The sequence below is a fragment of the Tachyglossus aculeatus genome, chromosome X4, assembly GCF_015852505.1.
Source record: "Tachyglossus aculeatus isolate mTacAcu1 chromosome X4, mTacAcu1.pri, whole genome shotgun sequence".
In the NCBI taxonomy this organism is placed as follows: Eukaryota; Metazoa; Chordata; class Mammalia; order Monotremata; family Tachyglossidae; genus Tachyglossus; species Tachyglossus aculeatus.
Genome location: NC_052098.1, coordinates 49,419,439 through 49,434,736, shown reverse-complemented (window position 1 = coordinate 49,434,736; position 15,298 = coordinate 49,419,439). Strand labels below are relative to the sequence as shown.

The window sequence follows — 15,298 nt, the reverse complement described above, 5'->3', positions numbered from 1 at the left end:
GCCAAGCAGAGATGTCTTGAAGGCAGGAAGAAATGCGAGACTGGGTTAAGATTGTGAGCCCCGTGGGGGACAGGGACTGTGTCGAACCTGATTTTGCTATATCTGCTTCAAGGCTTAGTACAGCGCTTGGTACGTAGTAAGTGCTTAACCTTTTCCTCTGTTTCCTCTCCTCTTCCCAACCCCCCGACTCACTCCCTTTGCTCTACCCCAGCTCCCCTCCACACAACACTTGCGTATATATGTACATATTTATAACTCTATTTATTTATATGAATGATGTGTATCTAGAATTCTCTTTATTTATACTGATGCTATGGATCAATATAACCAGTTTACTGGTTCTGATGCCCGTCTCCCTCCTTCTAGACTGTGAGCCCATTGTGGACAGGGATTGTCTCTATTACTGAATTGTACTTTCCAAGCGCTTAGTGCAGTGCTCAGCACACAGTAAGCACTCAATAAATACGATTGAATGAATGAATGAAAGAACTTAGACCCATTTTCTATTGTTTATTCTCCAGGAAGTGCTCCTAAGGACATTCGCTTCTCCCTGTTCCTCCAGGGTTTCTTTTTTTGTTTTTCCAAGAACTTAACTGGAGTTTTGTTTTGCTCTCTGAATCTATTTTGAATCAGATTTACCAAATCAGTTGGCAAAAGTCTTATTGAACCAGGAAACACCACAGTTAATTGGCTTGGCAGGGTTTTGACTCACAGGCCCTTGAATCAGGTCTCTGCCTTTCTAGACTCTTCTAGACCTGGAAGCCACATGGCCTAGTGGAAAGAGTCCAGACCTGGGAGTCAGAGGATCTGGGTTCTAATCCTGTGTCTGTTACTTATCTGCTGCATGACCTTGGGTAAGTCACTTCACATCTCTGTGCCTCATTTCCCTCATCTGCAAAATAGGGTTTCAATACCTGTTCCCCCTCTTAGACTGTGAGCTCTATGTAGGACCTGATGATCTTGTATCTACCCTAGCTCTTAGTACAATCCTTTCAATGAAGTAATCAATCAATCAATATTGAATACTTACTATGTGCAGAACATTGTACTGAATGCTTGGGAAAGTACAATACAACAGAATTAGCAGGCACATTCCCTGCCCATTATGAGCTTAAAGTTTAGAGGTGCTTGGCACATAGTAAGCACTTAATACCATATTTATTAATAATTATAATTATTAGATTCATGGATAGGTTAGGATCAGATGGCCCCTCTCGCCTACTCAGTCTTCCCACTGAGCTTCCATCACCTAATGAGGTTCCCATGATGATGATGATGATGATGATAACTGTGGTATTAGTTATGCGCTCGCTATGTGCCAAGCACTGCGCTAAGTTCTGGGGTGGATACAAGATAGTCAGGTTGGATGCAGCCCCTGTCCCTCCAGGGGCTCACAGTTGAAGAGGGAGGGAGAATTGAATCTCCATTTTGTAGATGAGAAAACTGAGGCACATAGTAAGTACCTTGCCCAAGGTCACAAAGCAGGCCTGTGCTGCAAATGGGATTAGAACCTAGGTCCTCTGACTCCCAGAGCCATTTTCTCAATAAATACGATTGATTGAATGAATGAATGAATGACTATGCACCTGTCTCTAGACTGTAAGCTCCTTGTGGGCAGGGACTGTGTCTGTTATATTGTCATGTTGTACTCTCCCAAGCGCTTAGTACAGTGTTCTGCATGCAGTAAGCATTCAATAAATATGATTGATTGATGATTTTCTATGTATCCTTTAAGCACTTTGCTATCACCCCAGCCCCACAACGCTTGTGTCCATATCCTTATATTCTGCTGGATCCCTTCTTGTCTTATGCCGTCGCTTATCTGTTATTTATTTTAATGTCTGTCCCCTGCTCTAGACTGTAAGCTCCTCAAGGAGAGGGATCATGTCTGCCAACTCTGTTACATTGGACTCTCCCAAGCCCTTAGTACAGTGCTCTGCGCACAATAAATGTTCAATAAATTCATTCAATCATATTTATTGAGCGCTTACTGTGTGCAGAGCACTGTACTAAGTGCTTGGGAGAGTACAAAACAACAATAGACAGACACATTCCCTGCCCCACTATGAGCTTACAATAAATGCCATTGATGGATCGATTGACGGTTGGGGGGGAGACGATCTGCCCACACTCCAAGTACTCAACATCTCCTATGCTCTGGAGGGCAGGGGGTGCCAACCTCTAAGAAGAGGGACTCAGCATGACCAACCCAGAATGAGGGCACTGCTCTGACCGGTGCCAACACACGGCCCGCCTCAGGGAAGTGCCACGTCAGCCTCAAGGTGTCCTTCTGAGGAAGGAGCGTCTTTCACTTGCTGGCGGGGAGCCACCCCCACTCCGGGCCCTATAAATACCTCTGTCGTCCTCTTCTCGCACCCCACCTCAAGTCCCCGGGGCCAACCAGACTCGCTCTTCACCATGGCGTTCTCCCTCTGTGTGCTGTTCACTCTCGCTTCTGTCGTTTCAGGTCACGTGGCCCACCCGACCCTGGGCCGGGGCGATGGTTTTCCCTTCATGTGGGATGACGCGGCCTCCACCCTGGACGAACTTAATGCCAATGACACCGCCATCTTCATGGACGCCTTCCACTATCTCGACAGGCTGTCCATGTTCAAGATGGTGTTAGAAGGAACCCATAAATGCTTTGACAGCTTTGCCCCCAACAATACTGCCAACATCTATTGGGGATTTACCATGTGCTTGAATTGGTTGCTCGCCACAGGTATGGAGACGTCAGTAGCAAAACTTGTTGTCGAGGGAAAGTGGGTGGGGAATGTGGATGAAGAATTAGGATGTGTTTTGGGGACGTATCAGTTGAGTGCGTTTATTGTTTACTGGGTGCAGAACACTGTACAAAGCATGGGAGAGTATAATTTTGTTGCTGAATTGTACTTTCCAAGCGCTTAGTCTAGTGCTCTGCACAACCTAAGCGCTCAATAAATACAATTGAATGAATGAGTGAATATAATACAACACGGTTGGTAGACACATTCCCTGCCCACAAACAAGCTTATAGTCAAGAGTCTACAAATCTTACAGTCTATATATCTTTATTCTCTATATTCTACTATTTTCCCCTATCCTTAGTCTGTTATGTCTCCTCATATAGACTGTAAACTCCTTGTGGGCAGGGATTGTATCTTCTGCAGACTGTGAGCCCCGTGTGAGACAGGGACTGTGTCCAACCTGATTAACTTGTATCTACCCCAGCACTTAGAACAGTGCTTGACACATAGTAAGCACTTAATAACTGCCATTAGTATTATTATTATTATTGCTTCCCAAGAACGTAGTACAGTGCTTTGCACACAGTAAATGCTCAATAAATACCACTGATTCATTCGTATTTCTTCCCCCGACCTCTAATGTCTTTTAGTGTCAGTCTCTCCCGCTAGACTGTGGGGTCCTTGAGGGCAATGACTGTGTCTCCTCACTCTATTGTACTCTTCCAAGCACTTAGTATGGTGCTCTCCTCTAAGTTCTCAATAAGTACCACTGATTCATTGGTATTGCTTCCCCCTACCTATAATTTCTTTTAGTGTCAATCTACCCTGCTAGATTATACTCCTCGAGAGCAAGGATCATGTCTTCTCACTCTACTGTACTCTTCCAAGTGATTAGTACAGTGCTCTCTGCAGAGTAAGCATTCAATAAATACTACTGATTGATGGGTTGGTGAATGCATTTCTAACTCTGAACACATCACTTCCCAAGTAGATCCCGATCAAACTGGACTTCCTCATCCTCTCCACGTCCCGTAACCCACTCCACCCCACCACCCAGCTTTCCACTCTGGTCCATCTAACTCTCCATCTTGTCTCTCTCTCTCTCTGACCAACCTTCACCTTGGGTTCTTTCACTCTGCTCTTTGGGTCTCTGGGTCGCTTAGTACTGTGCTTGAACACAGTAAGCACTCAATAAATACCATTGATTGACTGATGGATGGATGGATGGATTCCTGTAGTCTGTGAGCTCCTTGTGGGCAGCAAATATGTCTACCAACTTTATCGTATTGCTCTCTCCCAAGTGTTTAGGATAGTGCTCTGCACACAGTAAGCACTCAATACGTACCACTGATTGATTGGATCTTCGTCCTGTTTCCTTGCCTGGAAAATATTTGAAATCTTGGATGAAAATTCTCTCTGCTCCCATGAGCTCTCTCTAAAATTTCGCTTCATGGCTGACGCCATCAAAGAAAGGACGATTCCCCACCTGGAAATATGTTCTTTGCTGAAAGGAAGGGAATGAGTAGAAAGATGCCAATGATCACATCATTCCCCAACGGATCCATTGTCTCCCTACTGCCTTTGTTATTATATTGTACTTTCCCAAGGGCTTAGTACAGTGTTTTGCATACAGTAGCGCTCAATAAATACGATTGAACTAATACTGCCTTTCCGGGGAGGGGGCGCCGCCTAGTGGGACAAAAAGGGGTTTCGTAAAAATTACTAACAGGTTAAAGCAGAACTCAAGGGAATTGGGAACCTAGGTATTAAGCCTAGTCGTGGCTTCTGGGTTTTTTTTCATTCATCCGATGAAACTCCATAAATTCTTCATCACTTCCCTGACGATGGACTAGCTAGCAGCTGAAGCCATGAAGTAGTAGATGCCAAGCTTATTTCTGGTGTCTGTGTCACACAAACTCCCCTTCCAGCTGATTGTAGCCAAAAGAATTCTGACAGAGGAAAACCAAATTAGTCTCTCCCTCAGCAGGAGGGGGCAGGGGGGACGAACATATCTCATAGGGTATGATCTGGCCCCACTGCTGACTCAGCCACTGAGTGCATAGGCTGTGACTTCTCCACATCATTATCTCCAGACCCTAACCTGACTTGGCCTTCGGCTAGCCTGACCCTCTCGGACAACTTGGTGGGCAGATTCATTTGTAATTGCACTGGGAAACACTAATGGGATAAGTGATGGTTTGGGGTTCTTTTTTCAGGGAGATCAGCAGACCCCACTGGTCACTCAACTTGTGCCCTTGCCCATGGAGACCCCATGTGCTTCGCTGAAGAGTCCTGGTGGAACTGTGAGTAGCAAGAATTTCTTTCCTTCCTATCCAACATGGTGTTGTCTCAGCCGGAGGTTGGGGGGGGTGTGCAGCCTGACGTCTTGTCCTGCCGGATTTAGGGCAAGGGTTGAAATTTAGAAACCATGGTGCCCAGGCTGTAAATCTGTACATGGCAATGCCACGACTGGAGGAGAGAGGAATTGGGGGCAGGGCTGGGCAGGGGTGCTCGCCCTCTGCCCCAGTGGACTCCAGCTGAAGGAATGGGTGGGTCCCCACATTTCTAGCTATGGCCAGCCCAGCTCAGCATCCCCTTTAGGATGGGAGCCTGGGCTTCCCGCCCTGCTCAGAACAGTGGCTCCAGATGTTTTCTTTTTTGTGTGGGGGGGGGGGGGGGGTAGTGGGAGTGGATCAATCAATCAATCAACCATATTTATTGAGTGCTTACTGGGTGCACAGCACTGTACTGAACAGTGGGAGAGTACAGTACAAAAGAGTTGATAAGTTCCCTGCCCACAACGAGCTCACAGTCTAGAAGGGGAGACAAACGTTCACATAAAGAAATTACGGATGTATACGTAAGTGCTGTGGGGCTGAGGGAGGGGTGAAAAAGGGGAGCAAATCAAAGTGCAAGGGCGACGCAGAAGGGAGTGGGAGAAGTGAAAAGCGGGGCTTTGTAAGGGAAGGCCTCTCGGAGTAGATAATGCCTTCAGTAAGTCTTTGAAAGTGGGGAGTATAAACGTCTGTCAGATAACTAGTATGATGTAGAGACCGTATCGTAAGACCAGGTCTTATCTGAATATCCAGTTTCTACCCCAGTGCTTAGCACAATGTTTTGGTACTTAGTAAATAAGTAGTAATAATAATAATAATAATGGTTTTCATTAAGCGCTTACTATGTGTCAAGCACTGTACTAAGCCCTGGGGCAGATACAAGATAATTAAGTTGGACACAGTCCCTGTCCACATGGGGCTCACAGTCTAAGTAGGAGGAAGTAGGATTGAATCCCCATTTTGCAGATGAAGAAACTGAGGCCCAGCGAAGTGAAATGACTTGCCCAAGGTGACACAACAGACAAATGGCAGAGCCAGGATTAGACCCCAAGTCATCATCATCATCATCATCAATCGTATTTATTGAGCGCTTACTGTGTGCAGAGCACTGTACTAAGCGCTTGGGAAGCACAAGTTGGCAACGTATAGAGACAGTCCCTACCCAACAGTGGGCTCACAGTCTAAAAGGGGGAGACAGAGAACAAAACCAAACATACTAACAAAATAAAATAAATAGAATAGATATGTACAAGTAAAATAAATAAATAAATAGAGTAACAAATATGTACAAACATATATACATATATACAGGTGCTGTGGGGAAGGGAAGGAGGTAAGATGGGGGGTAGGGAGGGGGACGAGGGGCAGAGGAAGGAAGGGGCTCAGTCTGGGAAGGCCTCCTGGAGGAGGTGAGCTCTCAATAGGGCCTTGAAGGGAGGAAGAGAGCTAGCTTGGCGGATGGGCAGAGGGAGGGCATTCTAGGCCCGGGGGATGACGTGGGCCGGGGGTCGATGGCGGGACAGGCGAGAACGAGGTACGGTGAGGAGATTAGTGGCAGAGGAGTGGAGGTCCTCGCCTTCTTTGCTTTCTGATAAAATGCTTTTTTTTTTTTTTTTCCTCCCCCTGGAAGTGCAGTTTATTCCCTTCCAGCAACTGACTACCAGGCCTATGTTCTTTCCGCTAGGCAAAGCTGCTTCCTTAAGTAACTGATAAATATTATTGTGCAGCGCGGCTCAGTGGAAAGAGCCCAGGCTTTGGAGCCAGAGGTCATGGGTTCAAATCCCAGCTCCGCCACTTGTCAGCTGTGTGACTTTGGGCAAGTCACTTCACTTCTCTGGGCCTCAGTTCCCTCATCTGTAAAATGGGGATTAGGACTGTGAGCCCCCTGTGGGACAATCTCATCACCTTGTAACCTCCCCAGCGCTTAGAACAGTGCTTTGCACACAGTAAGCGCTTAATAAATGCTATTATTATTATTATTATTATTATTAGACTTATTATTACTTCTAGACTGTAAGCCCGTTGTTGGGTAGGAACCGTCTCTATATGTTGCCGACTTGTACTTCCCAAGTTCTTAGTACAGTGCTCTGCACACAGTAAGCGCTCAATAAATACGATTGAATGAATGAATTATGCAAAATAGTGGGTCCCATCCCACCAGCCCACATCCCTTGTGATGGCTCTTCTGGACCAACAAACATTTAGTCCCTGCCCGGGCTTCAGGCCTATCCCCCCATTCCACACAAAGACCCCAATTCCCTCCTCCTCCCTCCAAACCCATTCAACCTGGGGGACAGGAAGGCAGAGAAAAGGACTAGAGATGAGAAGAGCATTACCATGAGCCTCCGGGGCTCAGAGATGCTCACGTTCCCCCAATGTCCGAAGAGGGAAAATTCCGGCCACCCTGAACTTCCTCCTCCTGGAATCTCCCCTCTCCGTCCCCTCGAGCTCGTCTGATTTTTGCCGGAAAGCAACATGTGACCTTTCAAAAGGGGGAAAGGGGAAGTTTGGGTCAGTGTGATTGGGATGTAAAAAGTCCTTAGGCTGGCGAAAATGTTTGCGTCTGCAAGACGGAGTCACGGATTCATTCATTCATTCATTCATTCAGTCGTATTTATTGAGCGTTTACTGCATGCAGAGCACTGTACTAAGCACTTGGGAAGTACAAGTTGGCAACACAGATCAGATTGGCCCCATTGGAGCCATACCCTCTTCCCTCCGGCCCCCTCAACCCCTACCCTCAAGAGAGGAGGAGGCTGATGGGAAAAGATACAGACCACAGGCAAGATTGGGTAGAGTCTGTTGTTGCCAAAGGTTCTTAAAGGGGCCGGGCCTGACCCCAGGATTGTGATTCCACTGTGTTGGCATTTCAGGCATCAAATACAACCAAGCTGTCACTTCCTTCTTTGCGGCAAAGAAAGCCGGCGTATTTGGTGATGTGAACAAGACCATCGTATTGGTGAAGCCCAAAGAAGCAAACTCACCTTACTGCAGTAGTGAAGAAGAGTGCCAAGCCGCCTACCCCGACGTGATGGCTGGGTACTTGGACTATTTCAACGTAAGCTTGAAGGAGTGTTTGGGGGAGGGGGAAAGGGGGCGATTCAGCATCAGTGAGTCAAGCGCGTTTGGGAAATACGAATGCCATCTAAACTCTCAATGCGCCTGCTCCAAGCAAAGGGAGAAGCAGCATGGCCCAGTGGATGGGGCCTAGGTGGCAAAGAACCTCAATTTTAATCCCAGCTCCCCCACTCATCTGCTGTGTGACCTTGAGCAAGTCACTTCACTTCTCTGCGACTCCATTACCTCATCCGTAAAATGGGGATTAAGACTGGGAGCCCTGTGGGAACATGGATTGGGTCCAACCTAATTGCTTTTTTATCTACTCCAACGCTTAGAATAGTGCACGTAGTAAGCACTTAGCAAATACCATTATGGGGGTGTGGGGGGAAGCGATATTTCAGCAGGGGATACTAAACCTGCAAAGGGGTACTGGTGAGTTTGTAACTGTGACCTGTTACAGCTGAAAATAGCGATCCGGAACTTCTTGGAACAATTCTGGGATCCATTCTTCTGGAGAGAATGTCCACGTCAGTGGATATAGGTCAGCTGGGCTTCATGTCCCAAATCAGATTGGTTTCTGGGGATAGTCCCACTACCAGTAGCAAGAACACGAACCCGGGAGTCAGGAGACCCTAGTTCAAGTTCCTGCCCTAACTGCCCCGCTGTGTGACCTGGAACAAGTCACTTAACTTTTTTTTTTTTAATTTTTGTTGGGGTTTTATGTTTGTTCATTTTATGGTAATTTGTTAAGTGCTTGTTATGTGCCAGGCACTGTACGAAGAGCCAGGGTAAATACAAGTTAATCAGGTTGGACACAGGGCTCACAGCCTTAACCCCCAATTTACAGAGGGGGTAACTGAGGCCCAGAGAAGTCAAGTGACTTGTCCAAGGTCACACAGCAGACAAACGTCAGAGTGGGGATTAGAACCCAGGTCCTTCTGAAACCCAGGCTTGTGCTCTATCCACTAGGCTACAGCTGCCTCTCTTGCCTCCAGCCTCTTGCTCTCCGGGGATTGGCCGGAGTCCGTGCAGGGGAAGGGATGGGAGGGGACAGGGCCTTTCGATCAATACTCCTGTCCTGTGCTGATGGAGCCAATTGATCGATCAATGGTGTTTGTTGAGTGCTTACTGTGTGCAGAGCACTGTTCTAAGCTCTTGGGAGAGTACAGTCCAACAGAATTATCAGACGTGCTCCCTGTCCATAATGAGTTTTCTGTCTAGAGCCCATGTTGGCAAAAATTCCCTCCTTTCAAACTAGAACAGAGATGCAAAGGCCCAGGCTGATTAGATGTGGGTAGTAATCTAATCTGCTCTGTCTTGCAGAATCCCAAGTATAGCCCTTTGGGAACAATGCATTTCACATCCAGCTCTTCCCAATTCTGGCTCCTGAGAAGCCCGGGTGACATCCCGGGAGGAAACAGCAGGAATCGAGCCCGGGCGGCAGCCTCTCGGACCATTTGTTCAATCGTATTTATTGAGCGCTTACTGTGTGTAGAGCACTGTACTACTTGATTCGGTCCCGCAAGACCGCTGACTCGGCCCGCGGTTTACTCGTGGCCCTCGAACGTTACGAGGGAAATCGCTTCTGGCCTTGGAAAGAAGCATTTGGAAATGTTGGGATTGTGGGCTTCTGAAATGACTAGACTCTGATGTGGACTAGACTGCAAGCTCTGTGGACTTATCACACCCCAGTCTGGCCATCCAACGATGAGCCCAGAGGATACCGGGAACTCTCAGACTGGGGCCAGCGTCCCCATCCCCACCATCAAGCAGCATGAACTAGGACCCAGCCTGGAACCCCCACCAGGCTTCAAGCGCTTAGTACAGTGCTCTGCACATAGTAAGCGCTCAATAAATACGATTGATTGATTGATTCAGAGCTCCCTGGATCCTCTGAGATGGGAAGGGAACCCCTTTTAGACTGTGAGCCCACTGTTGGGTAGGGACTGTCTCTATATGTTGCCATCTTGTACTTCCCAAGCACTTAGTACAGTGCTCTGCACACTGTAAGTGCTCAATAAATACGATTGATTGATTGATTGATTATAGCTTTCTAACAGGTCCCCGCCCCCCAGGCCACTTGTCTGCTGTGTGACCTTGGGCAAATCACTCATCTGTGCCTCAGTTTTCTCATCTGTAAAATGGGGATTAAAGACAATGAGCCCCATGTAGGACAGAGATTGGGTCTAACCCGATTAGCTTGTGTCTCCCCCAGAGCTTAGTACAGTTCCTGGCACAAAGGAAGCGCATGGCATGTATCACAATTATCATTATTGTTATCATTATTATTACTATTATTATTACTTTCATCCTGGCCTGGACACTGGTGTTTAAAAACATTTGTTTTCTCTGTTAGTATTTAATGTCCCTTGAGAAGACCAGTGAATCCATAGACATGGACAAAGCCCAGCTGCTGCTATGGAAAGCCCACGTAACCAGCATGGAGAACTCAGCTGCAGTCTGCACCTCAAGGTAACCCTGGGTTAGCAGCCTGGCCTAGAGGAGAGAGCCCAGAAGTGGGAGCCAGAGGACCCGGGTTCCATTCCCAGTGTGTGATGTGTGACCTTGGGCTAGTAACTTCACTTCTCTGGGCCTCAGTTACCTCATCTGCAAAAATGGGAATTAGGACTGAGAGCTCTATATGAAATAAGAACTGTGTCCAACCCAATTATCTTACTATGTGTAGAGCACTGTACTAAGCAGTTGGGAGAGTATAAGACTAATATCTGTCTCCCCCTTTAGACTGTAAGCTCCTTGTGGGCAGAGAACGTTTCTACCAACTCTGTTGCACTGGACTCTCCCAAGTGCCCAGTACAATGCTCTGCATGCAGTAAGTGCTCAATAAATACCGATGGATTGCTTGATTGATTGATCATCACGTGAGCAGCCAGCCCCATTCCACTCAAAGAGCTGAAGATATGGATTCTTTTTTTTTTTCATTTTCTAGACTAAAGAATTACAACAACAATGAGCGCCAGTTGGAAAAGGACTACCTTATCAGCTTGCTCTACTTAGCCGCCACCAATTACCGGACAAATTTTACCGAAACAATGAAGTTCATCAGGGACATGCCTCATCGCCAGCTCAGGTTTGGGGATGTCGCCCCGTTCATTCCCGACATGGACATGAAGACAAATAACTTCTTGGTGGCACTTCATGGATTTTACTCTGTTCATTCCCTTTCAGGTAAGAGATTCGATCTTACACTTGTTTCTGTAGCGTAAGTGGACCGATTCTCAAGGGAAGCAGCATAGCCTACTAGAAAGAGCCCAGGCCTGGGGGTCACAGGACCAGTGTTCTAATCCTGGCTCTAACACATCTGCTGTGTGACGTTGGGTCTGTCACTTCACTTCTCTGTGCCTCGATCGACCGATATTTATTGAGAGTTTATTGTGTGCAGAGCACTGTACTAAGAGCTTGGTACTTATTACTGTACTAAGCACTGGATTAATAAACTGTAACTAAGTCTCAGTTACCTCACCTGTAAAGTGGGGATTAGACCATGAGCCCCCATAAGGGCCAGGGGCTGTGTCCAACCTGATTGCCTTGTACCTACTGAGGAGCCGATGGACGGGGTTGATTATGAGACCCACCATGGTCTAGTGGATAGAGGCTTGGGAGTCTGCCACTTGTCTGCTGTGTGACCTTGGGCAAGTCACTTCACTTCTCCGAGCTTCAGGTACCTCATCTGTAAAATGGGGATTAAGACTGTGAGCCCCATGGAGGACAGGGACTGTGTCCAATCTGATTACCTTACATTTACCCCCGGCACTTAGAACAGTGCCTGGCACATAGTGAGTGCTTAACGAATACTATAAAAAAAAAATGACCCAGTATTTAGGGCAGTGCCTGGCACAAAGTGTTTAACAAATATGATCATTGTTATTACCCTATCTCTGGGCTTGAACATCCAATTTTTTTTGTAACTTCAGGAAAAACAAGTGGCTGCTGTGATCGCGGTCGTGACTGTGGATTCTGAGCCACAAGGAGCTGGAAATTCTGCTCCTCTAGCCTCATTCATTCATTCAATCATATTTATTGAGCGCTTACTGTGTGCAGAGCACTGTACTAAGCGCTTAGCACCCTGTTGAGCTTCGTTTTGATCTTTATTCATTCAATCGTATTTATTGAGCACTTACTGTGTGCAGAGCACTATACTAAGCGCTTGGAAAGTACAAATCGGCAACATATAGAGACAGTCCCTACCCAACAACGGGCTCACAGTCTAGAAGGGGGAGACAGGCAACAGAACAAAACAAGAAGATGGGTGTCAATACCATCAGAATAAATAGAATTATAGCTATATACATGTTTAATAAAATAAATAGAGTAATAAATATGTAGAAATATACACAAGTGCTGTAGGAGGGGAAGAGGGTAGAGCAGAGGGAGGGAAGGGGGGCGATGGGGAGGGGAGGAGGAGGGGAGGAAAGGGGGGGCTCAGTCTGGGAAGGCCTCCTGGAGGAGGTGAGCTCTCAGTAGGGCTTTGAAGGGAGGAAGAGAGCTAGTTGTCTTAGAGTTTTGTTTCATCTCTCCTTATGTGTCTGTCACTAGACCCCTCTCCCCCTTTTTATTTATAGACTGTGAGCCCCCTCAATGAATAGGGACCATGTCTAATTCAAACAGAGGTATTTTTTGAGCACTTACTGTGTGCAGAGAACAATCACTTCACTTCTCTGTGCCTCAGTTCCCTCATCTGTGAAATGGAGATTAAGCCTGTGAGATCCATGCAGAACGTGGACTGTGTCCAGACTGATTAGCTTTTCTCTAACCCGGAGCTTAGTACAGTGCCTGGCACATAATAAGTGCTTAACAAATACCATTAAAAATGTACATAAATACTGTGGGGTTGAGGGGAGCATCAAAGTGCTTTAGGGGTCCGCAGCCAAGTATATAATCGATGCAGAGGGGAAGGTGGGTAGAGGAAATGAAGACAGTCTGGGAAGACTTGTATAATTTTTTTTCATGGTATGCGCTGGGTACTATGTGCCAAGCACTCTACTAAGGGATGGGTGAATACAAGCTAATCAGGCTGGACTCAGTCCCTGTCCCATATGGGGCTCACAGTCTTAAAAACCATTTTACAGATGAGGTAACTTAGGCCCAGAGAGGTGAACTGACTTGCCCGAGGTCACACAGCAGATGTGTGGCCCAGTTGGGATTAGACCCCAGGTCCTTCTGACTTCCAGTCCCAGGCTCTTTCTGCTAGGCCACGCTGCTTCTCACAAGACCGCGTTGGAGTCATTGCAAGACCCCAGCATTTGTCCTGTAGCAACAGTTCAGTAAATACAATGAAGAGGATTATTATAAAATGATGGGGAGTGTGTGTCCCGGAAAAGCCAAAGCCCTGAAGAAATATAAGGTATTAATGACTGAAACCTTCTCTGTGGCTGCCAATCAATCATTGGCATTTATTGAGCACTTACAGTGTGCAGAGCACTGTACTAAGTGCTTGGGTAAGTACAACACAAGAGAATAGGGCCTGTTCTTGACACCATTCCTTTCAAAGGTATTTTTAACCCAGGGCATTTAATAATCAATAATCATGGTATTTGTTAAGTGCTTACTATGTGTCAAGCACTGTATGTGTCAAGCACTGTACTAAGTGCTGGGGTAGATACAAGTTAATCAGGTCGGACACAGTCCGTGTCCCACGGGGGGCTCACAGTCTCCGGGGGAGGGAGAACAGGTATTGAATTTTACAGATGAGGAAATTGAGGCCCAAAGAAATGAAGTTTCTGTTCCTTTCCCAGGTGGCTCCTCACTGACCCATTGGAGGAACCTCATGAATAGCCCAGTTTCGAGAGAGATGGCCCGAGACATGCTGTATTTGATTCTGGCTGGCACACCTCTAGACATTCCAGTTGAGATGGCTAAAATGGGGATCCCCACTCACGTCTGAAACTTCACATCCTCCAACTCAGTCTCCACTTAGCCCCGTCTGTGCCTTTCTTCAGCTGAATTATTAAGATGATGACCACCACAGGATTTGTAGATCTGATTCTTGACTAATTAAAAGCGCTGCATGTCAATCTGTTGCTGCATCAATTCATTTTTTTCGTGGTATTTGCTAAGAATTTACTCCGTGCCAAGCACTGCACTAAGCCCTGGGGTAGTTACCCTGGGGCTCACCATCTTAATCCCCATTTTGCAGATGAGGGAACTGAGGTCCAGAGAAGATTAGTGACTTGTCCTAAGTCACAAAGCAGACAAGTGGTGGAGCTGGGATTACAGCCTGAGCCCTCTGACTCTCGGGCCAGTGTTTTATCCACCGGGTCACACTGATTCCACAATTGGTGAACAGCTGAAATCAAAGAATATCTGGGAAAGAGTGGGCCCGAGATCCATTTCTTGTCACCCGGTCGTTATTTTAAGATTGGCTTTTCATTCCCCACATTATGTCACCACCCGTCATCCACTGACTGCTGCTTAGCTCACCCTTTTCAATATCAGCATTGCCATTGTTGACTGAGAGCCTGCCGTCTGCACAGCACTGTGCTAGGGGCTTGGGGGACAGGTAGAAAGCATACAAGATGTGTTTCTGCCCTTAAGAAGATTCCAATTTAAGCAGGAAGACAGTGGGCACCAGAGTTAAGAGTGACGAGAACCCAGATGAAGGGACAAATGACAAAGAAACAGCCTCAGCTTCCTCATTTGTAAAATGGGAATAAAATACCTGGTCTCCCTCCCTCTTCGATCAGTTAATCAATCGATGGCATTTATTGACCACTTACTGTGTGCAGACTGGGTTATCTTGCATCCGAAGGTGGGAGGTCACAGACGGAGAGGGAGGCCAAGGTGACAGCAAGGCTACACAATTTTGGATCGGAGAAGATAGCAGTGTCGCTGAGCACGAAGGGAAAGAAGGAGGGAAGCTCTACTGATTTACAGTGCTGGCAGGGGACGGGTTCTGGGGGGGCAGAGGAAATGGGAGATTGTGAGGCAGCGGAGAGGACAGGACCACTGACGAGGATTGGGGAGCAGTCCACGTTGACGTGCGGACTTTAGACTGTAGACCATGAGCTCCTCTGAAGACTGTAAGCTCCTCATAGGCGGGGATTGCGTCTCCCGACTCTGTTGCCTTGTCCTCCCCCAACCTTCAGTAAATACGATTGATTGAATCGGAGGACCTGGATTCTGAGAAAGCGTGGTCAGAGATGTAGGAAGAGAACAAGA

General features: G+C 47.0%; 1 protein-coding gene across 1 annotated transcript; it reads left to right on the top strand.

Moving 5' to 3' along the window:
• The first annotated feature begins 2,298 nt into the window (after positions 1 to 2,298).
• On the top strand, positions 2,299 to 14,152 carry LOC119948153 (protein LEG1 homolog). The gene is made up of 6 exons (XM_038770070.1): positions 2,299 to 2,722; positions 4,943 to 5,029; positions 7,936 to 8,120; positions 10,479 to 10,594; positions 11,070 to 11,308; positions 13,876 to 14,152. The coding sequence occupies exons 1-6, from the start codon at positions 2,419 to 2,421 to the stop codon at positions 14,022 to 14,024; spliced, it is 1,080 nt and encodes a 359-aa protein (XP_038625998.1). The 5' UTR covers positions 2,299 to 2,418; the 3' UTR covers positions 14,025 to 14,152.
• Positions 14,153 to 15,298: the final 1,146 nt, after the last annotated feature.

Excerpts from the sequence above, each read along its gene's own strand:
- LOC119948153 (XM_038770070.1), top strand. The coding sequence starts at position 2,419 with ATGGCGTTCTCCCTCTGTGTGCTGTTCACTCTCGCTTCTGTCGTTTCA. Across the intron at positions 5,030-7,935 it reads TGAAGAGTCCTGGTGGAACT|GCATCAAATACAACCAAGCT; the intron begins GTGAGTAGCAAG and ends TTGGCATTTCAG. Across the intron at positions 10,595-11,069 it reads GCTGCAGTCTGCACCTCAAG|ACTAAAGAATTACAACAACA; the intron begins GTAACCCTGGGT and ends TTCATTTTCTAG.